Below are 25,695 nucleotides of genomic sequence, written 5' to 3'. Positions count from 1 at the left end.
GCGCACCGGGAACTTGTCTTCTAGAACCAAAGCCTACAAACCCCCTCTTCCTTCTTCGGGTGTTAATGAAGGACACCCCTAAGCACTGCTGCCGCACAGCACTAACGTCTGAGGACGGCAAACCTGGGCCTTTCGGCTCCACTTGGAGAGATGGGCCCCTCCAACTGTCAGTCCTCTGTGGCAGATTCCGGATCCTCTGTGAACAGGAGAGCCAGACCCCGGTTGGAAATCCAAGCTCGTCGACCCTGAGCTCCTGCGGGCACCACCCGGGGCCCCGCCTTCCGGTCGGCCTCACCTGCAGGGCCCTCCCCACCAACGCCCCGTGAGGCCGCCCAGTGAGAAGAAACGCCCCGCCAGAGCATGGGCGGTCCTCAGCAGGGCGGCCCACGTGCGGTGCGGTCCCCACCCAGCGCACCCTTCTCATTGTTCGTAAAGCCCTCAGAAGGGCAGCACGCTACAAACAGCTGGGTCAGCTTCTGCATTTTATTTCCCTTCTTAAGGTAACTAAAACACCCTGGGATGTGATGGAAAAACAGGACTGAGGGTTACTGCATCATCTCAGAAAAACCCCTGCCAAGACGGCAGAACATTTGACATTATAATATTAGCGCTTTGGGACGTGCATACAAACACAGTCTTACATTAAGGGCTGCATTCTCCAAAGCCGCACTTTATTGTGGGAGGCCTCACTGCAAACACGGTGAGTGCCAGGACATGTGTAATACAAACCGACACCGGGCCCTGCTCACAGGCCCGGCCCTCCCCGGCGCCCAGCTGGCACTCGGGAGGGGACAACCCTCGCCTGTTGACCCCGTCTGTGACCTCAGGAGTTCACTGGAGCAAAGCATTTGGACGCCCTCCAGGGTAGGTCTTTGTGCCCATCAACCGATCTTTACCTCGAAAGGCCAATTTTACTTCCTAGTCCTTTGCCAAAACGCAGTCAGGTGTGGGCTGTCCTGGGCGGGGCTGGGCTATCCAAACCCCCGCCCCCTCCAACCTCCATGGGTGGGAGACGAGCTGTCTCCTCCTGGGGGAGGCTGCCCGCCAGGCCCCAGAGCCCAGCCCATTGGACTGTGCATGCCTTCCTGACACAGCGTGCCACATTCCAAGACTAGGGGCACGGTGTCTGGGGGCCACAGCCTGCTTCCTTCAGGCAGAAAGAAAGTGGGGAGACCGCAGGGCTTGCCATCAACCTGGCACCTGGAGGGTGGGCTATGCAGATGTGACCTTGGGGCTCTGCCTTCCCACACAAATCTGCTGAGAACACAAACCCCAGATGAGCACCTGTCCAAAGCAAGCAGAGCCCCTGTGAAGCCCACCGTGTCATGGTCAGAAAGCCTGTTTCCACCCGAGCCCCTTGGCTGCCCCATCACCGCTGGAGCCGGGGGCCGCGAAGTCCGGAAGATGCCCTGTTCCACGCAAACCCTCCTTCCAAGCAGGACTTCGTGGGCACCCCCACACCCTCCCAGGATCGACACGGTCACGTCTCCGGCCAAATGGGCCTCTGCAAGGCCTCGAAACACATGCACAGGACACCCACCAACACTTTGCATTGGTTACTAAGGAGGGTTTGACGGCCACACAAGACTCCTGAGAGGAACGGGAGCTGTGGTCAAGGAGAGAGTGACCAGTGGACTCTCAGCTGCTCCAGAATCTTACCACATCCCCTTTCCCTTTAGGACTCTCAGATTTTACAAGATGTAACTCAGCAGTAACTTCTGGGGGCTGCGGATGGGCGCGGGGCAGATGCCCGCACACACCTGAGCCAGGTCAGCAGGCCCTCCCCATCCCTCCAGCACAGCGGGCCACCCCTCCACGCAGGCCTGCTCTGATCTGAGGCCACCTCGGTGACCTCCTCCCAGGCCCGGGCAGGGCCTGGACCAAACGAAGGTGCTCGACCAGTTCCTTGATCGGCTGTACAAACTGTGTGAACTGGTGAGTTCTTACTTTTGCTTTGGCTGCCAGGAAGCTCAGAGCTCACTTTCACATTAAGACACAACAGCGTCACTTCTGCTTACAAAGCATGTTCACTTTAATCAGACTATGTCTGACCCTGAGCAGCCGGCATTGGAGCCCCACTGACCGACCGCTCGCTGAGTGAGAGGACAGTGAAAAACTGAACCCACAGAGGCCTTTAGGATTCGACGTGCTCTGTGTTACTTGGTCTGCTCCTCCCATTTTACATCTGAGGAAACTAAGGCTCAGAAACGCAGAGTCACACAGGGCGTGTCACCTGTTCTCTCCCGAAGCAACTCCAGGTCCCACCCCAATGTCCCGCTGACTGCAAGAGAGCCAAGCCAGGCCTCACCATCATCCCGGGAGAGCCCTCAACAAGCCAGACAGCAAACGGCCAGGTGCTCGGGCCCCCCGTCACGTTGTGGGGGACCGTGAGACGCCAAGGGGGCACAGTGACAAGAAACCAAGACTCTGGAGCCAGGCCTGTCCTCCTGGGGGTGAGAAAGCAGGGAGGAGTCAGGGCGGGAGGCACGGTCAGCATTCGGAGGACACCCCTCCCGCCCGGAGACGGGGCTCCCGCGCACAAGCTCAGAGCACAGCTTCGGACCTTTCAACAAATCGCTGCCGGCAACACGTCAGGCCCTTGGAGGTGTCCAGCTGGCCGTCCTCCACCTGACACTCTCTGAAAGCAGGTGCTTGCTGGACAGTGGCAGCCTCTGTCCCCTGAGGCACACGAGAATTATCTCCCAGGTGCTCAGAGGGCCAATCGGAGGAAGGAGACTGACCAGAATGACGCTGCATGGAAACCCCAGCTGTCCCCCACCCCGGGAGCCCCAGGGCCAGCAGCCGGGAGGGCACAGGCTTGAGAGGGGCCCCTGTGTGTCTTCTCACATGGGGCCGCACCGTCACTCCCCAGGGCGCGTCCACGGTGGGCGGGTACCGGCTGAGCCACCCCGCCAGAGCACGTGCAGGCGGACAGGCAGCGACCCAGCCTGGAAATTCACCTGCTCCTCGCGTACCCCAGCTCCCCGCCAAGGTCTCGTCCTCCTCCCTACCCCTAACCCCATGTCGCGACCCCTTGGAATTTAGTTCTGGGCGGGGAAAGCTGACTTTCTTCATACTGTGTAGTTCTGCCTAGAGCAAGCCCCTCAGAATGGTCTTCTGTTGGGTCAGAGAGCAGCTCACCTTGGACCCAGACGGCCTTTAATGCGAGGTCCTCCAGGAGCGCCGAGCTCCCGGCTGCACCCAGTGGCCTCTGTCCGCCTTTCAAGCCGCCAGCAGTAGACCCACCCACAGCTCCGCTCCATCCAGTGCTTTGTGGACACTTCTCAAGGACTGTACTTGGCTCCACGCACCAGCGTGCAGCGATAAACAGAAAGACTAGCCAGCCCCCTGGGAAAGCCGTGGTCCCTAAATAAAAGCCACTCTTCTCTCGCGTGCGCACTCAGAAGGCAGAGGCCCACAGCCAGCCCTGTGCCTCCTGCCCCAGGACTGGATCCAGTTCCCCCACAAACAATGCAGGGTGTGGGCTCAGCAAGGCCAACATATCTGTGGGCCGCAAGGGAAGGAAGCCCGGGGCACCACGGCAGCACCAACTGGGCCAAACCCAAAACCGGAGGGCTGGTGGCCACCTCCCCGCCCACCTCCCCTCCCACCTCCCCACAGGCAAGGCCCTGTGAGGACGCTCACCACCCAGGCCAGGAGGGAGGCCAGCGGCCACTCATCCAGGTCTGCGTGGAGCCCGCAGGCCACCGGGGACCCCCATGAGAAGCCGGGCCGCGGCTGGATGAAAAAGGCAGTCCTCGCTACACCCCGACTCGGGCCGCCCCTGCTTCTGCCCCAGAACCCCCAAGGAGCCCCTCTGGCCCCAGGTGACCCGCGGCCCTGCAGGCGTGCGCTCTCGGGCCCCACGTGGCTCCTGCAGGTGCCATGGTTTCGCGGGGGCGCATTCCCAAGACGCTGCTCTTCCCAGGAAGCGCTAAATAAAACAAAGGTCTTTGGAGGCCTGTGACAGACCAACAGACCTGGTCTTGGAGCAAGTGCACAAAACCGGGGCCCGGCGCCAGGTCTATAGGCAACACAGGCAGGGCCCCTCGTATTTGACTTCTCTGCTCTCCACGTGGCCCTACAGGGGCTCCTGGGGTCTGGAGCCACCAGGGAAGCAGTCAAGCCCCCCGAGTGGCCCAGGCTGGCCTGTGGGGACCCTCCCAAGCCCCCAGGCGGCCCCTTTGCACCTAGAACACCACTGACCACCGCACCTCTGACTCTCAGAAGCGCCCTGGTTAGGAGCCGAGCTGCCCGGCGGCCCCACCAGTCCCGGCGCAGAACGGCAGGGGTTTGCCCCTGCTGGACTTCTGACTCAGGACATGCCCCACACCCCGTCCTCATCCACTCACTGTAAAACAAAGGGGTGCTGACCACCTTCCAGAACACCAACCGCATCAGACACAGAAGCAGAGCTGCTCTGGTGGAAGCGGCTGGGGCGGGGCCGCGATCCTGGGCACTTGGCGAGGCTGCCCTGCCGTGTACAGACCACGCGGGGGCAGCAGTAACGTCCCTGCATGTGTCCGCACCAAAAGGATACAAGAAAGAATCCCCAAAAGTCACAGGCTTGTTGTGGAGAACAGCACTCAGCAGGGAGAACCAGAGCTGATCGTACACCCTGCGACCCTCTCCTCCTGTCTTTAGAAACCCTTCCCTGAGAGCCAGGGGGAGTTGAGGGCTTCTGAGTCGGAGCTGCCGTGCTCCTCGCTGGGCCTGCAATCACGCTGTGCGTTCCTTCACCACAACCCGGCGTCAGGAGGCCGGCTTGGCTGAGTCCAGCCAGTGGACCCAGGTTTGGTTCTGTAACACTGGTAGCTCGGTACTTCCCACAGCAACTGTTCCCTGGGGCAGGGAGGGTCCTCCTGGCTGCAGAGGAACTACCCAGCCGGCCAAACCCTCATGCACAGAGAGCCCCGCTGCCTCGTGTGGGCAGAGAAGGTGTCCCAGCACGGGGTGACCTGAGAGCTGAAACCCCTGCCACCGAGCAGGATTGCTACTTTGCAGCTGAAGTCCCTGGGTGGGGGTGCCTGGAAGCACATCTCAGGAGAGACAGAATCACTGCTTGTCTCTCCAGCAGAAACTGTCCACCATCATGCTTTTCTGGAAGTCTGACATGGGAAGGATTCAGTGTAAGGGGCCCAGGGCACCAGGAAGAACTGAAAGCATCACAAAACGCAAGTCTCATTCACACAGCAGTGTGCAAACTGGCAGTGACGGTTCATAGTCTGAAGTCTGGGTAAGGCAGTGCCAACACCCAGCCGGCACAAGCTGGAGAACAACTGGGCTGCAAAGCCCAGAAAAACAACCTGATTACAACGAATCCTCCCCCAGATGGAGCTAATCACGCTGCATTCAGCGCTCCTGCAGCTCGGGCCGGGTGTGCGTTCCCGCCTCCGACACCTGGGCGTCCTCCTCAGCTCGGGCCTCCCTTCTGCGGGCCCCACGGCCTGAACCAGGGCCGAGCGCGGCACGGAGGCCCCAGGGCGGGGGGTGGGGAGTCTCTCAGCCCAGTCTCACCTCCCTCTTCTCAGCCCCTAATAAACTTTGAAAAGAAGTCCTTGGTAAGATTCCTGTTTTTTAATGAATGCTCTTTTCTGTGTGCAGGACATATGTCTGTACATTTAAAACCTGCTGACGGGGTCATTCTTCGCACCTGGCCGTTTACCGTGGGCTCAGAGCTGGGCCCCGAGGCCACCGTGCCTGAGTGTGTCTGTGCAACACGCTCCAGAGCAGCTCCTGCACCGCAGGGCCACTGCGGGGACTGGACAGGACATGTGAGTACAGGGGCAGGGCAGGGCAGGCCCGGCGCGCAGCCGCCTGGTTAACCGTTCCTCCCGATATTGAACCAAATCGCCTCAACCTTTCTAACAGTTGCAGGTCCTATGGTATGAACACAGCATACGCTTAACCAGTCTCTCATCACGAAAAATTAGGTTGTTTCTAGTTTTATTTTATAGCCAAAGCCTCAGCAGTGCAGGCCCATGCACAAGCACCGCCGCACACGTGTGCAAGCAGGCTGTAGTCCAGATTCCTCCGAGTGGGACTTCAGGTCACAGATCTGTGCGTTTTGGGGTGGAAACAGTCAACGCCCTGCCCACAAGCTGAGATAACCCCACTCCCACCAACAGAGCGTGTGAGTGGGCGGCCCCACCCCTCGCCAGTCACCCCAGACTCTGTGCAGCCTGGAGACACTTCCTGCCCCCTCCCCGACCCCAGCGGGGCCCCGGGATCACCTGCCTTCCCCTCCCCACCGCCACCTTTTAGACCCATTCTGGTTCAGCTTCATCCAGCACCAGTTCACTTCCAGGGCAGGTCAGAGATCATCGGGCAGGGCCTGGAGGGACCGCTCAGGCAGCAGGAACACGGGGAGGATGAAGGTCTCACCGGAGCACAGAGACACGTGCGGACCCAGGAGGGACTTCACGGCGGGACAAGCAGGGCCCACGTGGACCCTTTGTGCAGGCGCTACCTCCTTCTGGGGTCTGACTCGTGGGAAACCACGGGGAGCCCCTCGGTGCCTGCCCCCTGCACTGCCTTCATAAAAACCACGTGCAGCCCCAGGGATGCCACGTGGCTGGGAGCCCTTTCTGTGGGCAGAGGCGAGGACAGACCAAACCAGCGTGAGCCTTCTCCTCCTTCACCTCGGGGCCCCGGGACGGAAGAGAGCCCAGCTGCCTGTCTGAGGACCAGGACCGACTGTCCCTGCAGCAGGGCTGTCAGAGCCAAACTCACAAAGGCTAACCAAGCAACTTTCAAATACTCCCGTTGGGAATGGAGCCTGGCCAGCTGCCGAGACCCACCCTAAGGTGGAGTCAGGGCCCCGCCACCGGATGGTCCTCCCCACCCACGGCCCTACTGGGTCCAGTCCCAAGGAGCTGTGTCCACACAGTGCAGCTGCCCCTGGGATCCTGGTGTGGGGAGGACTCCTGCCTAGACATCACACCCCCCGGCCTCACCCGCAGTCCAAGGGGAACCGGGGAGCCGACCCCTGACGCTCGGACCCAGGATACACGGTCAGGCTCTGCAGGATCCGCAGAAACAGTCTGACCTGGCCTCACCACACAGGCCCCCTCGCAGGGCGGGAGACTGAGAACGGGGGCACTGAGAGCCTCCTGGTCACCTGACCCCAAGCCTGTCCACCAACCCCAGCACTGTCCCCCAAACAGGCCCTTGGTCTGAGCCGTCTTCCTGCCCTTGAGAACCTTCCCCTGAGATCACACTCAGTTTTGAAGAAACTGAAGATCGACCACCAGCATCAGAAGGTCCCGTGGGCTCCTGAGCACTGGGGGACAAAGATGTCACACCCAGGGCCCCGGGGCCACTGCAGACCCCCCTCCAGGCCAGCGCGCAACCCCGCGGCCTGCCTCCCTCCCCTTCCAGCCGCCCGGAACAGGCAGCCCCAACCTTTAACCCCAGGACACCTGGTGTCCCGGGCTGGTGCTCCTCACAGGTGAGGGGCCTGGACTAGCGAACGGCCAGACTTCGGGGCTTCCCCACTTCAAACGTGTCCAGAGGAGAAAAGGATTTTCATCCTCATCCTTTTCTTCCGGCGGGAGGAGGGCACGGCTCCCCCCGACCCCCGCCCCGTCTTCGTGGGTCATGGATGGTCCTGTTCATGGCAGGTCTGTTGGCAAAACTAAACTACGGAAGTGGTGAAAAATTGAACAGTGCCAGATGGCCCTCGTCCAGCCGAGTGAATGAAACGCGTCTCGCCCGCACCTCCCGGATGCTGATGGTGTTTACTCCTGCCTATTCCAGGCCGGGAGACGCCTGAGCTCACACCAGGCTGCCCTGTCACCGTGACAAACATGCTGGCTGAGCCGCGGTGCCTGTGCCCGCGCCCCCTCCAGACGCCGGAACAGACGTCAACCCGGCAGCGCGTATTTTAGGAAGGCTCTTCATCAAGGCTCCCTCCAGACCTCCAGGACGCTCGTTACCTGACAAGCCCGTGCATTCCTGGCCTGTGCCAAGCAGGCCGCCCAGCATCCAAGATGGCTGACCTGATGGCAGTGCTGGGGGCACAGCCCTCCAGGAGGAGGCGAGAGGCCAGGGAGGAGGAGCAGGGAGACTGCGGGGCCCTCAGGGGAGGCAGGCTCTGCAAAGGGTCCCGGCCCAGCCCAGATGTGCGCGATGGGTGAGCCGTCACCCGGAACGCAGAAATGACCAGCCAGTGTGCCACGAGCTACGTCCACTACTGCACGAAGGCCCACGCAAAGGAGGGGGCTCTCACTTACTGAGAGCTAGTGTTTCTAAATTATGTGACTATGAACACGTGGGTCCTACGTCCTCGTTTCATAGACGGGGAAACTGAGGTCCAGAGAAAGTAGACAGTTTGGTCACAAAATCGTGAAACCATTACTTTTTTCTTAACTAACAGACACGGCAGCCACACTGAGTAATTCCTTCTGGGGTCTTTGGGGGAAAAAAACAACTTTTAGAGTAGATTTCCTTTTCCAGTATACCAAGGAGATCTGCCAACAGTGTGAACTCCAGGCTAAACTAGCACGCACTCAGATGCTGTCCACTCCCAGCCTGGGCCCAGGGCCCGGGAGGTCACAGCGCGCCGAGGGCCACACGCGGGTCTGAGCGCCCAGGCCCAGCCCGCACCGCCGAGTGTGCACACCTAGGCAAGAGACTCCCCTCCCAGCCTCGTCTCCTCCTGGAGATCCCTCACTCTCGTTTTCCTGGTGTTCGTCAGGACGTGGCCCCCACACAAGCCGTGCGGGGCACAGAGCAGCAGTGTCCTCACGGGCCCCCGAACCCGCACCAGCAAAGGCCCTGCCGATGACGGGTCGGCGCCGATTCACCGAGCGCTTCATAGACTCGGGGTCGAGGCCGATCGTGCTCCGTGGAGACGGAAACAATTCACAGCACGGAGGCTGACCCTTCTGCCTTTCCAGGGCGGCTCCTGGACAGGGGCTTCTCCGCGAGCTTCCTTCGCCCGACCGAGCAGCTCCCCTCACAAAGCCTCAAAGGACCCAGACAGCAAACACCAAGGCTGTGAAGGGGGAGGCGGTGGGGGAGGAGGCCCGGGCACAGACAGCGTCCCCGCCTTCCCAAGTGCCTGCTGCCCGGCCCCCGCGCGCGCAGGAGAGCGTTTGCAAGGTGTGCTTCCACGCTGGACCTGATGCCCACGTGTGATTTTTAACAAGGCCCACGGTTGTCAGCACAGCTAGTGGAAAGCACGCATGTAAAACGTAAAAGCCAACCTCACAAGCGCCACTTCCGTTTCCTGGCGAGAATTAGGAAACACAACAAAATAGACACCACGGAAGAGAGAAACGTGGTGCTTGCACACAAGTCTCCTCACATGGGAAGCCCTTGTCTGAAAAGGGCTTCCCAAACCAACACCACGGAAAACCCTAGTCACTACGTGGAACATCTTAATAAAACTCCACTCTGCGACAAGCAGTAGGAATTCACAGGAGAGAGAACAGCCCTGGTGGGCTTCTGGAGGCCATGGAAAGTTCTGGAAGGCAGGAGAGGTTCTGGAGGCAGAGGATGCTCTGAAACTGTGGGTAATGGGTCAGACCCACCTTACCTGCCTTCCCTGATTACGGTCGTTTTAAGACATGGCGCCCTCCAAGCAACACAGAGCCTACACGGGCCGCCCACTCGGGCAGCTTCCCGGGAACCCGGAGCAGCTGCGTCTGGTCCCAGCCCAGCTGGAAGAGCCGGGACGGGCCGCCGATCCCCCAGCTGGGCCTGCGCGGTTGACCCCCGTGGGCCTACAGCCCAGCTACACCTGCGCAGGCCGGCGAGCGGCACCTCCTCCCAATTACCTGCCCCCACTCCCCGCGCCTCAGCCAGGCCTGCGCCTTCAGTCCTCATCCCACAGGCGCCGACGCCCCGCCTTCGGGGGGGGCGGGTCTGAGATGGGCTCTCCTGTCTCCGCGCCTGGCTGCCTTGCAGGTGCGCCCCGGCATCTCGGCGTGGCACCTGCTGTGTGTCAGGTGGAACGAACCTGGCTTGGTAACAGTTCCGGGAGGCAGAGAGGGTTCCGTGCCCACAGACCTGTCTTGTGTTTGCAGCTCCCATGCCCAGAACCAGGCCTGGCACACGGCAGGGACTTGGCCCACTGCAGTGAGTGGAGGTTTACCTGGTTCGCTGTACAGTTCAGTGGAAAACTGACACTGTCCACAGTGAGAACAGAGGAGCCTGACAAAGAACAGACACCTGAAGTTTCCTCAAAATGCACCCTTGTCCCTCGTATCCATGGGGGACTGGCTCCAGGACCCACACGGGTACCAAAGCCCACGGAAACGCACGTCCCATGTTCGGCCCGACGGAGATTCAATCAACCTCAGACTGCAGCGTGACATATTAATCAGAAAACCCCCACGTGTAAGTGGATTCATGCAGTTCAAACCAGTGCTGTCCAAGGGCCAGCTGCCGCTGGGTTTAGTCCCCGGCGTGGACGTGAACAGTGGAGCTGCTTCTGAGCTCAGGCGGCAGCCTTCCTCCAGTGAAGCCGGGCTCTTGCTGCTGCCCCCACAACCTTCCCCGGGGGAAAAGGAAGTTCGCAGCTGCAAGGCCATCCTGCTCTGTTGGACCACGGCTGGTACGCAGCCCACTGGGGCCCCAGGCGGCATCTCAGGGGTGCTCCAGGGACCCTGCCTGGGATCGGGGGGCCTCCCCACACACGCCGTCCTCCTCCTCCACCGGCCCTGTGACTTCTCGCTCTGACCCGGGTCCTCAGTGGGTCAGTGGCTCAGTCCACCGCTGTCAGACACAGGGCTCTCTCTGGGGTCCTTGGCAATGAAACGGCCCTAGATCTTGTGCTTCAGTAGGAAGCGACCGAGCTGACATAAAGTGGGGTCTCTGGATGAAGAGGTGAGCTGGCCACCAGCCCCCAACAGAAGCCAGGATGGCAAGCCCCCAAACGGGAGGCTGTACTTCCTGGATGGTTCACATTTTATTCCAACCAAGTATATAAATCTCCTAGGCTGAAGGCCCTTCACTCGTTTTGAAATGTTCTTACAGTGAGAATCTGAACTTTACAGTGTTGTTCTGGAGGTCAGAGTGCTGCGTGATGAGCAGGAGCAGGGAAGCCTGGTGCTTCTGGTGCAGGGATGCATTCCCTCGCCTCATCTTGCTGCTACAAAAACCCTTAAATTAATGACTGTTCCTGGTACAGATGCCTCATCTGATAATCAGCATTCCTTAGTATTTCACTGACATCTTATACCCACCCAGAGAAACAGGGCGGGGACGAGAAGGGGGGCCGCGTCCTAGAAATGCAGAGAACATCGACCCTGGGTGCTAACGGGGCCAGGACAGGCGTTCAGATACAGTCAGCACAATGGCGCACATTTGTGAAAACGGGCATTCTTCAGTGTCACTGCTGAAAACAGAGTCCGATCCCAGGGTAACCAGAGGGATTCTGGAAGAGCAGCTGGGCCAGCGGCCCGACTTTCAGCAAGAGCTCGCCCCCACTTCGTGGCCACGTGTATTCATTCCTTGAAGACTTTTAGGCAAAGAGAAGCCCCGTGTCCCCCTTAGGCTCCGTCTGGGTTGGTCTCGGAGGCTTAGTAACCTCCACATGCCCACGTCTCAGTCTCCTTACTTAGAAGTTGCTTGTAAAGTGATGAAACTGGAGCAGGGGTCCTTCCCATCTCTGAAAATCTACAACTGGTTCATTCATTTATTCAGCAAAAATGACTGCGTGTATATATTGAGATATGCCCTCCTTACACTGACTTACAACTAAGTGTCTTTGGCGTATGGGCTCCCTCTGCAGCCTCACTGGGTCCGTGGCAAGCGGGCCGGCAGGTTCTGAGGAAGGAAGGGTGAGCGACCCTCCACCGGCCCCTCAGTGCACCGCCGCTCCCCCGTGCCCAGCGGCATGATCTACGGATCCACCGTAACCGAACAGAACATGAACCGGATTTGAAGAGATTCTTGCAAAGAAATCACGGACGGCTCATGGTGACACGGAAAAGGGGCCCAGCCGACACTCCTCCTGGTGGGAGATCTTCAGGCAGGACGAGGTGAAAGGATCAGCGATTCAATCAGACCCCACAAGCAAGTAGCCAAAGAGGCTAAAAATCACCTGTCAGACTTTCTCAAATACGGACTCGCGCATTCTCACTAACACTGGACAGCTGCACACTGTGCCTTGAGACCGCAGACCATGACACCCTGAGCCACTGAGACTGAAACATTTCACAGCTAAGCATCTGAAACAGTACTAATACTTTTCGTGAGTACAGAAATGCTTTGTAGCTTCAACGGTATTAACTAATCACTGATAATGTTTAATTTCTCATTCTCTTAAATTGATTTTTAATTTGTTTGGTAGTAAGCATTAGTTCAATAGAACATGCATGTAATTGGCAAATACACACACTTACACATGTATGTGTATACGGGCACACATATACGTGGCATGGGCCATGGCCATGAGGTGTGGGGAGTTTCTAGCAGAACAGTGACAGGGTCAGACCTCAGGCGGTCACTCCACTAGGACTGGGCGGGCTGGAGGAGGCAAGACTCCTTCCTATTAGGGCTGGTTCTGCACCACATCAACCCGTCACCTCTGCCCCTGCACGTGAGCACACGGCCAGCTGCTTCCTCCCAAGACCCCACCTGCACCAGGGCTTCTCGGCTGGCCTGGCTGGCGTTCCGGCCAGTTCTCTGGGTGGGCAGCCTGTCCACTGCAGGGCGTCCAGCACCCCTGCCTCCACTCCAGAGGGTCCAGCCGCACTCCACGCATCCTGGCTGGGACACCAAAAGTGTTGAGAACCACCGGGTTACATAAAGGAACTACGCCCTCCTCTCCAGGCTGAAAGTTAACACAGCCCTCCGCCTTTTATTCAAAGGATATAGTCATCCTTCTTTATTCATGTATTTTATAGAGCAAAGCAGCATCTTTTGATATCCTGGAGGAACTCTGACAACATTTGGAACACATGTACCCAGACCTGGGTAGACGCTTTCAAAATAAGGCTTTGATTTTGGAGTTAGCACCCATTTAATCTTCTACAATCTCTGTGGAACGTTTTACGTAAGATCGCCTCTAACAATCTGGAACATTCTTTTTTCCCTAGTGTTTGACTATAAATGTAACCCGGATATCTGATGTTCTTTCAGAATTCCTAAGGAAAACATTTACTCATTAAGCAAATGCTGCATATTCTTCAACAGTATCAATGCCGACCAAACACATCAGGTTTTAACATCACCAGCAGACCTCCTAATTAATGTACTACTGTGTCAATAATGTAGTTTCCTGGCGCCCTAAAATGCATTTTACATCTGTATCTCACCCCCTCAAAATGTTTGGAGAATAAGAAAAATTCTCAGCTCGATTGCACGCACATCTTTACCTTTTCAGAACAGCACTAAATCAAGACATGCTTTGAGAAGGACGTCTTCCCAAAGAGACAGAGCAGGTACAACCAGCAGGATCTGAATTCGCAGCTAAGTACTGCACTCTTCGTTCCTAACACACTCACCACGTTTCTCACTCACAGAGTTTTCACTCCCAGACTGGCCTGTTGATACTGCCTCACTGGCTGTCGCGTGAATTCCAGGCGGTGGTTTGAAGTGTGCCAGCAGAGTAACCCACACAGCTCTGGCTATTTGGTCTGTGTGCCCGCACCCACACCCTCCCAGACGAGGGGGAGCCGAACCCTAAACTCCTCATCATGACGCCTCAGGGGCGCGGCCGTCAGAAGGCGCCGTGGGTATTAGGGAGTAGGTGGCCCTGCTTCTAGAAGACGGCCCTGAGAATCCAACCTTTATTCTGAAACATCATTTTTCCACTTAAGAAGGGTTTCTACACTCAAAGTCATCAAAATGGTTCCTTCTGCTGAAACTCCCAGCAGGGCAAACCCACGCAGACGAGTGCTTTCTGGGTTTCAGCTTCCCCACTTGTGTGTCCTCTTGAAGCATTTGCCCCAAACAAGACAAAAGCTGAACAGGAGGCCTAAGGCCTGGAGTGGTCACTCCCAGGGGAGCGGACGCTGGCTCAGCTGGGCGCTGGGCCGCCCTGCACGGGACCCTGCCTGGCTCCTGCCGCAGAGAAAGTCAGGCCCACGCCTGGTTCTGCATGAGAAGAAAGTCTCTGTTCCGCTGCATTTTTTTTTAGCACATTCCAGGCCTCAGGTATGACACAGACATTGGCTGGGAACTTGGAATCCTTGCTGGGTTCACCTCAGAGCATGCCCCACGGGAGGGCCCCAGCCCCCATGTCGGGCACCTCTGCCTCCCCTCCCCAGGGACCCCGAGGAGCCCTACGGCAGCCGGGGGAGAGCGAAGGGGGCGCCTGTCCCTGTCACGCTCTCAGAGAGAAAGGCTGCTGGGAGAAGCAAACCACAAGGACGGGGCGCCAGCCAGAGCCCAGCAGACCTCCCACAGGAGCCCCACGGCCCGAGCAGGTCGCAGAGCTCACGGGACCTGACAGACCTGCAGGCCTGTGGACACCAGGCCGGCAGGTACCACCCCTCAAAGCGCAGTCCAGATGTCACCAAGCTCCTTTGGGAGAGCGAGAAGGCCAAAGACACAGAGAGCAGGCTAGGCCCGGTGGCTGCTGGACACCAGCGAGGCACAGCCTGGAGGTGGGGGCCCTCCCCGTAGAGGGGCCTTGGTGGAGCCTGGGCCACAGGAGCAATGCTGCCAGAGTCAGGCCGGGGCAGTGAGACCCCCACTCTGCCATCACTGCCATGGCCCGGGCCTCGACAGCCCGCGGGGCAGCACGTGGGCCTCCCTGGACAGTCCTCACTCTGGGACAGCTGCCGCGGGGCTGGCTGGGGTGGGGTGCGCTGCCCTGGCTGTGTCGCCCATGGGAGGCAGCAGCTCGGCACAGCTGGGTCCCCAGCGCCATGTGTGACCCCAACACTTCTCTAGGGTACGTAAGTCCCTCAGTCCCTGTCGTCAAATATGTTTATGCCCTGGTGAAAAAACAAAACTCCAGACACTTAAAAAGACTGCAGTCTAGACATTTCAAACATACCCCAAAAAAGGGCTCTGATTTTTGCATCTATCAAATATCAATATTTAAATATTATTTAAAAGAAAGTGTTTACTGTATTTGAAAAAGAATATGCACTGTCTCCTTTTACTGCACTTCCCATGCAAACACGTAAGAAGTCCGTATGACCATCATCTAAACCTCATTTCTTCTATCCAAGGGCCTTAAGCTCTTTGAAGGGATGACATGGAGGGACAACCGACTGTTACCGAGCTGACTCGTCCTCAGTGTCAGAACACAGCCCGACTGCATCCCACTTGGGTGTGAATATTTTTTAAACACGCTCATTAAGACACACAAGTGATATTATTATTTTAAATGGTAATGCTTTTGCAAAAACCTCAGCAGTCAATTCAGCTACAGCAAAGTAACACTGTTTGCAATAAGAACACCGGTCTGTCATCTGGCCACCAGCCTGGAGAGGCCCAGCTTCCAGAAGTGGCCGCCGGGGCTGCTCTCACCAAGGGCTCTCCCGCCATTTCATAAAATCCTCTCAAAAGCACGAAGAATTCGGTATTTTGCTTGTGGTATAAATTCAGAGAGATTTGGGGGAAGTCCTTTCACTTCTCCTGACTTCCAAACCAAGTGCAAACGGTAAAGATTACCAGATGGAAAGACAGGGGAGCCCTCGGTCCCTCAACGTGCGCCCTGAAATGCTGTCTTTTCTCGCCTAACGTGTGTTCTAGACCCACAGCCACGCACCCCACCACGTGTCTGGAAGCCGCCGACAGCTCCTGGCTCTGCTAAGGCCCTCTCTGCTCCACACTGACCATGTCAGGGACTGGAGGCCAGAAGACCCTGGTGAGGCGGGGAGAGGCCGAGGGAAGGCTTGGTCACAGGGTGGGCTGGGCCCTGGGGGCAGACCCTGCTCCTTCCTCGCTGCAGTCCCCTCTGTGCTCTGCTCAGACAATGCTGAATCCAGGTGGAAGTCTGGTGATCTGAATCTCGGCCTGTTTTCAGGCAAAAGCAGAAAAAGAGATTTAAGAAGTCCCCAAGTGTTTTTTGGTAAAAGCAGAGGTGCCTCTCGGGGCAGAGATGGCTTGAGGCAGGAAGACTGGTGGACGGCGGCTCACGCTGCTTCTGCACCCGCACTCCCGCCCCCGACCTGCCGGGGAAAGCTGCGCCCTCCCTGGCTGCTGCGCCGCATCCGGTGCCACGGACACCGGCTATTTCAGAGAACACACGTCCCCGAACTGGCTTCGAGACGCTCCTCAGGTTAATTACTGCTCTGAGCTGGACTGAAGCCACAGCCCCAGATGGAAAAGGCACCGGCCTCCCAGGGCCACCTTTAGAGGCTGCGCCATCATTTACACGTTGACTACGTTTTGCTGTCGGAGTCAGAACTGACCGCACTGTTAATATAGAGGCCTTTTCCCTTTGGAAACCAGGTCAACCTTTCTTTTGAAAATTCCTTCCACCAAACAAACGCTATCCAAACACATCCTTGTACCGTACGTGGGATGGCGCAGTGTGACACAGACTGCCCACGTCACGGTGGGGTGGTCCACTCTTTCGTCTACCAGCTGCCCTCTGAGAAGGCTCACGGCTGACCTGAGTGACCCATCCCTTGCCCGTCTGCCGCTCTAAATCTCAAGCTTAGATGGAACCTACTCTTACCCTTTTTCTTACGAAAGTTATCCCTCCTTCATCCCTTACTCTGAAGTGGACTTTTTGTTGGAACAAGTCTCAAATGAGAGCTAGTTTCTTTGGTGTGTGTATTACTGCATTTAAAAAGCCCAAGGGGAGCGCCGAGGCATTCTCAACAGTTCACGGACGCAGCAACCCGTGCCTTCCATGTGGCGCCTGCACTCCTGCCATCGTGGGGAAGCTGAAGGTGTCCAAACACAAGCCAGCCCCTTCCAAACATCAAGATCCCCTCGGAGAGGCCAAAGGATCGAATCTGACACCAGAACAAACCTCAACACAGGAAAGCAACGCCTTCCCCCAGACGCCCGTGTTCCTGTGGAGCTGGAGGACAAGCTCTCACAGCACACAGAACCCTTCCGCTAGGACCCCATTCTGCAGCGCTCTCCCTGCCCCTTCCTGGGGTCATCTGCTGGAAAAGGACAGAATTCTGAAGGCCGGAGACCTGGGGCCAAGCCCAGCACTGGGTGTCCACGGTGGTTTCTTAGCCACGCCAAGTCTCAGTCTTTCCATCTATAGAACGGAGACAGAAATGCTGGCCCATCACAGCTAAATGGGGTATACACATAACCACTCGCAGAGAGCTCAGGGGTTGCCAGGGCTGGGGGCGGGCTGCAAAGGGGAGGCGTGGGGCAGCGTCAGGGGGATGAAGCTGTTCTGGCCTCTGGCACTGGAATCTGTACAGAGAGCCATTCACCTAAGGAAAAAGCTCACTTCCACTACGTGACAATTTTTAAGTAAATTAAAGGGACATCACCCCAATCTATTTTATAACTGTTAGCTCACCCCACCATCCAGGCACCATGCCCCTGAACAGCCCCACGGGGCAGAGGGCGTGTCCTTGCATTTTCTGAATCACAGTCAATACAATTGGAGGCAACAGATAAAAATCAGTAAAGCAAAAGCCCTCTCCTCCACCTCCACACAGGAGGGCGGGTACCAAGTGATCATCGCAGAGCCCTCGAGGCCACCTCCCCTCCTCACGTCACACACACGGGGGCCACTCTACATGCAGGTGGACCTCACGCTTCAGGCCCCAGCACCTCTAGTCCAAAGTTCAGTTTCTTAGACTAATATGGGAGTCACCCACTTATCAGCTCAGAATAACAAACAAAAAAGTTACTTAACATGTGAGCATAAGTGTTTCCAGAAGAGCCGCACCTTCTCCCTCCCTGCCCTGGACATGCAGACGTTAGAGTGGTGGTGGCTGAGCCAGAGAAGGTGCGAGTTGAAAGAGAAAATTCCTTCTTCCTCCAGCAAACTGTCTCCAGCCAGCAGACAGGTGCCCCGGCTGTTCCCTGCTTCTCTAGCTTTCTGGCCTCCTGTCAACCAAGATCTGAAAAATAAGTCCAGCTGCACCTACGTTTATGGAGGTCAGTTTAGACTAACGTGAGAACAGCTGCCAGGCGCTTCTACGTGACGCAGAGGGCTTTCTGCCATGAATTCAACTGTTTGCTTTCTCGGGAGATGAACCATCTTGTCAGAAGAGACAAGCTGGGCTCTCAGTCAGCCTCAGCAGGCCTGCACCTACCTCCCACATCTGGATAAAACCCATTTTGCCCATTTCTTAGGCTTTTCTTCACCTCTCCACATATAAAGAATCCTTAAACTAGCAGTATTTGCGCATACCCAGGCATATCGTGAATACCTGCTATGCAGAGTTAGAGGGTCCTTTTCATTTGGGCCACATTCAGTTACAAACACTTTTTCATTAAAAATTTTGAAATTCTAAGGTGATGAGCCAAGACATCGTGGTGCTGGAAACCCTCTTACTAATGACAGCTCGCTGGCCCTTCCTCACCCCATATTCCTGACTTTCAAAACCCAAAGAAAAGTGGGTGAATAACTATATTCACTAACTAGGTAAAATACTGCATGCAAACAACAGAACAAGGTAAACTCAGAATGCAGAATGCAGAAATTATTACCACGGAAAAGAACCAATGAAAACCACAGAGCTCCTAGGAGACATACCTGGGGGACGAGCCTCGAGCTGCCTCCCGCCCCGAGCCGCGGGCTCTCTGTGTCCCCCTGCCCTTATGCTTCCCGGCACACAGAGGGGACCGGCGGGGCCACACCGGCACCGGGGGAAGTGGAGAGCAGACAACCACAGACGCAGCAACCCCTGCACCGCGCAGCGGGCACCACTGGCGGTGCCCTCGGTAAACCAGGTGCAAAAACAGGTCAGCTTTTAAAAGAAGGGCTGCAAGGTGCTCAGACACACAGTGAAGCTGCACGAACACAGGGGACCGTCTGGAACCCTCTTCACATGCCGCACATCCCTCCTGAGTCTGACACATTTAACTGTGCTCTCTGGACACAGGAGACAGCCGCGTCACCGTTCCACCCCACGCCCTGCATTTGTGGGGGAGCCCACTGTCTGGCACCTCCCTTTCCCAGAAGCCTGGGGTCATCCCTGTGCCCCAGTCCCTCTGCCCGGGACGTCAGCACCTGAGGCTGCAGGAGCCACAGCAGGAGGAGGAGACAACTGGGCGGAAAAGGGCTCGCAGCCCAGCGGGGGGCAGGTGGCACAGGGGAGGGGCGGGCTGCCCATTTCCATACAGCCCACGAGCTCAGCGCCGGACCCCAAGAAGTAAAGCCTGATTTGTGCTTTCCTGGCAGGAAGGATGCTTTGATTTAAAAATAAAGCATCATGCCATCTCGTTGACAAAGCAAGGCTGCTTTGACTCCTGCTCCCGGCAGCTCTCTCCCCAGCTCCGTGTGGGCAAATCAAGAGGCAAAAACAAAGGAGGGAAATGGGAGCCTTCTTCAAAGCCAGGTGCACTGGCTGGGTCTGACTTTGGATTCTCCAAGCAAAATTTGCATGAAAGGTTGACCCTATCCTTTGGGAAGTGAAGTTCCTATTTCTTTAGCAAAAGAGGAGGACCTTTTCTACAACTGCTCGTCAACGTGGGGGCCGCCAGAGCAGGTTCACAAACGGGCCTCCCTGTAACTGAAGAATGCCTTAGGGACAAGAGGCTCCTGTTCACGGCGGACTTATGGAAAGCACTGAGCACCTGAACAAAAGGACATCCTGAAACCACAGAGAAAGGCAGAAAGAGGGAGACGGAAAACCCAAAGATGGACACACGTGAGGAGAAGAGTTGCTCAGCAGCCGGTGTCGTTTTGCCCGGCGAGCCACGGTGCTCTGGCTATGAGCAAGGCTGAGTCACACCATGGTGGGGTGCCACATCCCTGCCCCCTTCAGCTCTGACAATAGTGCCACAAGCAACAGGCACTGTGTGCCTCAAGGGGCCTTCTGCACCAGAAGGATGTGGGCAGAGCCGGGGTGCAGGTCAGGAAGGCAACAGGATCACAGGAAAGGGTGCCCTGAAGAGCAGAGGCAGGACAGCCACTGTCACTGGGGTGCTGCCCACAGCTGTGGTGGAAACAGGGTCACGCCGTGGCATGTGGATAAACTTGGACACAGGAGTTTTGTTGACCCAGCGTTTCAGCAAGAGCTCCTTCACCAGCTAAATGTGAACAGGCCCCTGGCTCAAGGCGCGGCATTCTGTGCAGAAAGAACTGGTCTTGGGTCTGGTGATATCTGGCCCCTCATTCAACCCCCCAGCTTTACGATACAAGTGAAGAGCAAAACTTGCATCTCCTGGAATCGTGCCTTCTGTGGGCCTTCAGTTGAGGCTGAGCATTGAACTGCTAAATAAATACCTGGGCACAAGTGACATGGCTGGGCCACATCTAAGGCAGAGACAGCATTCCTCGTACACCACCAACAGGAAACTGAGGTTGGTACGATCACGATCAAACAAGACCCAGGTGACTGAAGGAGGAAACATGGCAGCATATGCCTTCAGGGGCGACCATGGCTCCCCTGAGCTGTCCGGAGACAGGATGTGGATTCCAAGATAGGGTAGCAGCCCTCTGGGTGAGGATGGTGCAGGGAGAGGAGGCTGGGTGAACAGGACCAGGAGCATACACAGGCAGACAAGGCTACCTGAGACCTCAGGTTGGGTCCCCAAATGGGAAAACCACACTTCCATCTCACTGTCTGTACGCACAGTTCCTCAGGATACAGAAGTTAAACCTGTCACCTGGAGTCCTTGAGACAGTCCTAACAATGCCGGGGCCCTACTGTTGTCCCACATCAAGGCTGCACCTAGGAGGCTCCCTTGGGGCACACAGTGAACAGAGGGGGAATGAGGTGCCCCTTCCTCATGACTCAACTGTGCTTGCAGCCAAAACACCATGGCTGCGTCACGCAACATGGCCCAGCAGCTGAGCAGCCCTCTCCCTTCACATCCCTCCGTCCCTGGGTTTTCCTTTTTTCCTTTGCTCCCGCCCTCAGCACCTCCCCCTTCCTCCTTTCTCTCTGATTTCTAAATAACACTGTGAACTGGCAATTACAATGGAAAGAGAGAAGTTGAGGACCAGCCCCCTCCTCATCCCACTGAAGCTGCCTCCCCTAGGAGGCTGACTGGCCGGTGTCAGCTGATCCTGGTCTCTCTGACCTGTGTGCATGTGGAGGGTGGCGTCTGGCCAGCTGAGCAAACAGCCCTCGCACAAGATGATATGCCAGTTCAGCCAGAGGAAGGAAGGAACACAGCCCAGCAGAATCGGACCGGTGCACTGGTTTGGGGCAAGGTCCTGGAGGTCAGGGCAGAGTGAGTGAGGCCCCCAGGCCTCCCCAGGTGGGGCTCCCCTGGCAAGGATGACTTGTGCCTGAAGTGGCTCTGACAACATCGCCCAGGATGTCGGGGACAAGAGCAGATACCCACCCCGGGACTCCACCCCAGCAGGCGTAGCTCTCCTCTGGGAGCACCAGCTCTCCCTCAAGCTGTGCCAGGCTCCCCACCTGCCAGGAAGTGCGTGAGGACCCAGGACAGCAAGGGAGAAATTCAGGGCAACTGGCCCATATTGGCCAGAAATCTAGGGAGACCGCCTCCCCAACGCTCCCTGCAGTTTGTTTGCTTGGGACTGGGACAGTGAACCCCACGGGAGACCAGAAGGGCAAGGCCAGGATGGGAGGGGGAGACCGGCTGAGGAGGCCCCTCTCCCAGCCCTGGACCTGAATTTGACTCAGTCTGGTAACACCTATTATTCTAATCTATTATGTTCAGTAATTCCGGCCTCAAAGCCACGGAAACGCTGGCCTTTACTGGCGTTACGGTAAACCTCCGAAACAAAAAAAAGATGCGCGCGGAGCGAGGTCCGTGGGGGACAGAACGTTCCCTGGGTGGAAATGGTGAAGGCCGTGCCTGAGGGAAGGCGATCTTGGGCTCGTCCCCTCCCTCGTCCTCCCACTCCTGTCACAGAAGGAAAATGTCCGTCTGATTGTGCGGAGCTGGCCCAGGAGTTCGCGTGGTGACGCGCGGGGAGGAGGCCGCGGAGGACGGCGCGTGGGGCCGAGGCCGCGGGGGAGCCAAGGACCCACGCCCGCGCGCCCCTCCCAGTCACCCCAGCCGCGCACGCGTGGGTCCCTCCCCGCGCGGCCTCCCGGCGCGGCCCGCGGCGCACGCGGCACCAACACGCGGGGAGCTCACCCACGCAGCGCTCGTCCCCGCCGCCCCGCGGCCCCCGAGGGGCAGCGAACTGCTGCCGCGCGCGCGCCGGGAGCACCCGCGGACCCCGCGCCCCCCGCGCCCCTCCCCCACCTCCCCTCACTCCCGAGACGCCCCCGCCCTATTCACGCAGGCGCCCCCTCCCCCACCCTCTCCCCCTCGCTACCTGGGCGCCCCACGCCCCCTTCTCTCACCGAGAGCCCCTCGCCCCCGCCCCCTCACTCGGGCGCCCCTCCCCCACCTCGACCCCCGACTCCGACCCCCACTCACCGAGCAGCCCCGGGAGCGGGCGGGCGCGGGGCGCGGGCGCGGGGGCGGCGGGCGGGGCGCGCGGCAGCAGCAGAAGCAGCAGCAGCAGCGGGAGCGCGAGCGGCGGCCCCATGTTGGCGGCGCTCAGTCCATGGCGGCCGCTCCTCCCCGCGCTCCCGGCGCTGCCGCGGCTTCAGCACCGGACAGCGCCGAGGGCCCCGCCCCCGCCGCGCCCGGCCCCCGCCCCCGGCACGCCCAGTCCCGCCCCCGCCGCGCCCGGCCCCGCCCCCGACACTCGGCGCACCTCGCAGGTCCCGCCGCCGACACGCGGTGCTCCCCGCAGGTCCTAACCCCCGCCCGGACCCCCCCCCAACAGGGGAGAGGTCCTCGCCACCAGCTCCGGCCCTCGCAGCTCCTCCGCCGCGTCTGGGGGCGCCCAGCCCCCCCGGGCCCCGCCCCTCGCCTCCTGCCGCCCCTGTGGGCTCGGAGCCTCGCCTCCCCCGCAGTTTCCTCGGCCCCTCTCCACCTGCCGGGCCCTGGCCCACCACCCACCTCGGTTACCCCCCCCCCCGCCCCCGCCCTTCCCGCCGGGTCCCATGGAGTCGCACTGCCCTGCCGGCCACCCCTCCTCATGGCCAAGTCAGAATTGCACTTGCAGCGTGGGCAGCACGTGCCCCCCACCCCTGAAAGGGAAGGGCCGTGGGAGCCTAACCTGGGGGGGTCAGTGGGGATGGAGCTGCGGCGTGGGAGCCACCCCGGTCCCGAGGTCCAGTCCTCGGGGTCTGGAACCCACAGTCGGCATATGGCCAAGTCAGGTCAGCTGGGGGCCCTTCTCTCCTCCCGTGGCTGGCCCTCTGCTGGTCCCTGTCCAAGGCTCCAGCCAGGGGCGCTGGGGACCTCGTGCTCCTCCCAGGGAACTTCTACTAACTGGAGACCTGGGCATGGAAGGGGTCCTTCAGTGGATGGGGGCTGTGTGTCAGCAGACAGTGTGTGAGTGTGGCTGGCAGGTGAGGATGAGTGTGGCTGTGCTGCGTGTCCCACACACCCTACCACAGGCTCATCCCCTCCGTCACCCCGTGCCTGCTTCAGCATCTGGCTCCCCACCCTCCTCTGACCCCAGGTCAGCTCCCATTCCCATGGTGCCTCCGGCAGGCTTCCCGCAGCCTTCCCGGAGCTTCCCCACCCTGACAAGGCTGGGCTGTGCAGGCTTTGGGGCTGGGCCTGACTGTCCCACAGTTCCCAGGCCCCTCCCACCCACCCTGTTCAACAGTCTCAGTGCCTGCACCCAAGAAAGCAGTCCTGCTCCTGTGTCTCCCCTGGCCTGACAGGTGGGCAGGGAGCCTATCTTTGACCCAGATGGAGGTCCACTCTGCAGGGACACCGTCCTCCCTGGGAGGCAGCAGCCGCCTTCATCCTCGTGTTCCCACGCGCTGTTCCCCATCCCACAAGGTGGGGGGAAAGCACAGTGAATGGGCTTTTTGCAGACGGTTTGTTTAATCAGCACGTTATTTTCAGCAGCCAGACTTGGGTCAGCACCGCGGGGGTCTCACCTCAAAGCAGATGTGCCTCCTGGCGTAGGGTATGTCAGTGAGATGACTCACCCGAAGACTTGTCTGAGAAAGGCCACCAGCCTTCGTTGCTCAGCTCCGCTGAGCACTCCGCCAACCACCGTGTGAGCACACGGGGCCCACCCAAGCACGGGCTCCCGGCTGAGATACAGCCCAGTGAAGGCTGGAGGCTGACGGGCAAGTCTGTCCTCTGAGTCCAGAAAGCTGACCAGAGACATGTTTGCTGGCAAAACAGTAGGGAAAGAATGGAAATAAGGTCAAGGTGGGCTCGAGGGCAGGCCCTGCAGTGGTTCAGGGGTCCAAGGGCAGGAGGAGAAAGGGCTCAGTGTGACACCCGACGCCACCTCCACTCCTGTAGATGCGGGTCTACATCATCAGTCACCTGCCCGACTTCGAGGGGCTGCGCCCTGCCCACACGGAGGCCACTGGGGCCACCCTGGGCACATCCGAGGGCATTCACGGCGGTCGGCTGTCGTGAGGCACCCAGAGGAGCCAGGGCCCCTCCTGAGCCTGAACTCGCAGGGCTGTTTACTTTTGGGGCGGGCGCCTCCTTCCTGGGCATTGTTACAGGGGCTCTGAGGAAGGGCCTGGGACTGTTTGTCCTTTCCTTGTTTGACTGGCTGCTGCCAACAGGGGTTTCTGGAACCCGGTCCTGTGTCACCCCTCGCCCCAGCTTCAGGACGCTGACATGACCCCAGGAAGGGGAAATGGGAATCGGAGGTACAGGATGGATGCGAGAACACCGCAGCGACGAGGCTTGGGGAGAAGCCCAGAACCCACGACAGGGGCAGGGAAGGGCACCCCGCTGTGACCACAGCAGACCTGTGCTGGGCGCTGCGCCACCTGCCACAGGGCCGAGCTTGCCAACCAGACAGAGGAGCTAACAGCAGAGAAATGGAGCATGAGGGAGGGAGGGAGGGAGGGAGGAGAGGAATCTCGTGCAGAGCAACAGGCCGGTTCCAGAGGCAGCCCAGACTTCAGCGGGCAGGGGCTGTGTGCAGGTGTCCCCTGTGCTGGACCCAACACACAGGTGTGTGTGCGTGTGAGAACATGTCTGGATGCGGTACAAGGCACACAGACGCTCACACACATGCTCACTCCCTGGGCCCTTTAGGTCGGGGAGGCCTCTCTCCTTATGAAAGTATCCAGTCTGTCATTGTTGCACTTGCTAATGCTTCTAATATGCAGCCACGGTCTGCATGGGATGCGGTTGCACAGGTTAAGCAAGAACATATTTGCAGTCACAGGCCAAGGAATGACTCTTCCAAGATTTTCAAGGTCCTTGAGCCATGTGTCCCCTCAGGGCCCCACCTGAGGACGACCCTACTCAGGGCTCACATCCCAGCCCCGAGCACACTAGCTCTGTGGCCTCATGTCGCCGAGCAGTAACAGATCAAGCTGAGGGTTCTGACTGTGTCAGTCAGGGCTCGGGACAACTTCGGAGCTGACCAGAACAACCCTGACGTCTGATTAGGGCCAGAAGGTGTTCAGAGTGGGAAGCCAGCCCTCACCCCAACTCTGCTGAAAAACATGGCACAGCCACGGCTGACTTGCTGGGACAGTGGCCGTGGAAACCGTGGGAGTGGGGCTCAGATATGAGTCACAAGGCTGTTCTGCATGAGCAGCACCAACTGTGTCCTCCCTCTGGTCAGGGGCGCTTGGTGTGCTGGGCTGGGATGCCCACTGTGTTTCCCCTTCATCAGGAGCAGTTTTGCTAGGCCCAGGAGAAGGGGCCTCTGAT

The 25,695-nt window shown here is 58.7% G+C and overlaps 1 protein-coding gene across 1 annotated transcript in view; it reads right to left on the bottom strand.

Moving 5' to 3' along the window:
• PTPRN2 (protein tyrosine phosphatase receptor type N2) overlaps positions 1-22,573 on the bottom strand; it is a 519,894-nt gene extending 497,321 nt beyond the window's left edge. Inside the window, exon 1 of the mRNA XM_032482973.1 lies at positions 22,408-22,573. Within this exon, the coding sequence (XP_032338864.1) occupies positions 22,408-22,519 (112 nt within the window). The 5' untranslated portion in view covers positions 22,520-22,573. The remainder of the gene's footprint in view (positions 1-22,407) is intronic.
• Positions 22,574-25,695: the final 3,122 nt, after the last annotated feature.

Source organism: Camelus ferus, chromosome 7, assembly GCF_009834535.1.
Source record: "Camelus ferus isolate YT-003-E chromosome 7, BCGSAC_Cfer_1.0, whole genome shotgun sequence".
NCBI classification, from domain to species: Eukaryota; Metazoa; Chordata; class Mammalia; order Artiodactyla; family Camelidae; genus Camelus; species Camelus ferus.
This window is presented reverse-complemented; position numbering and strand designations above follow the sequence as displayed.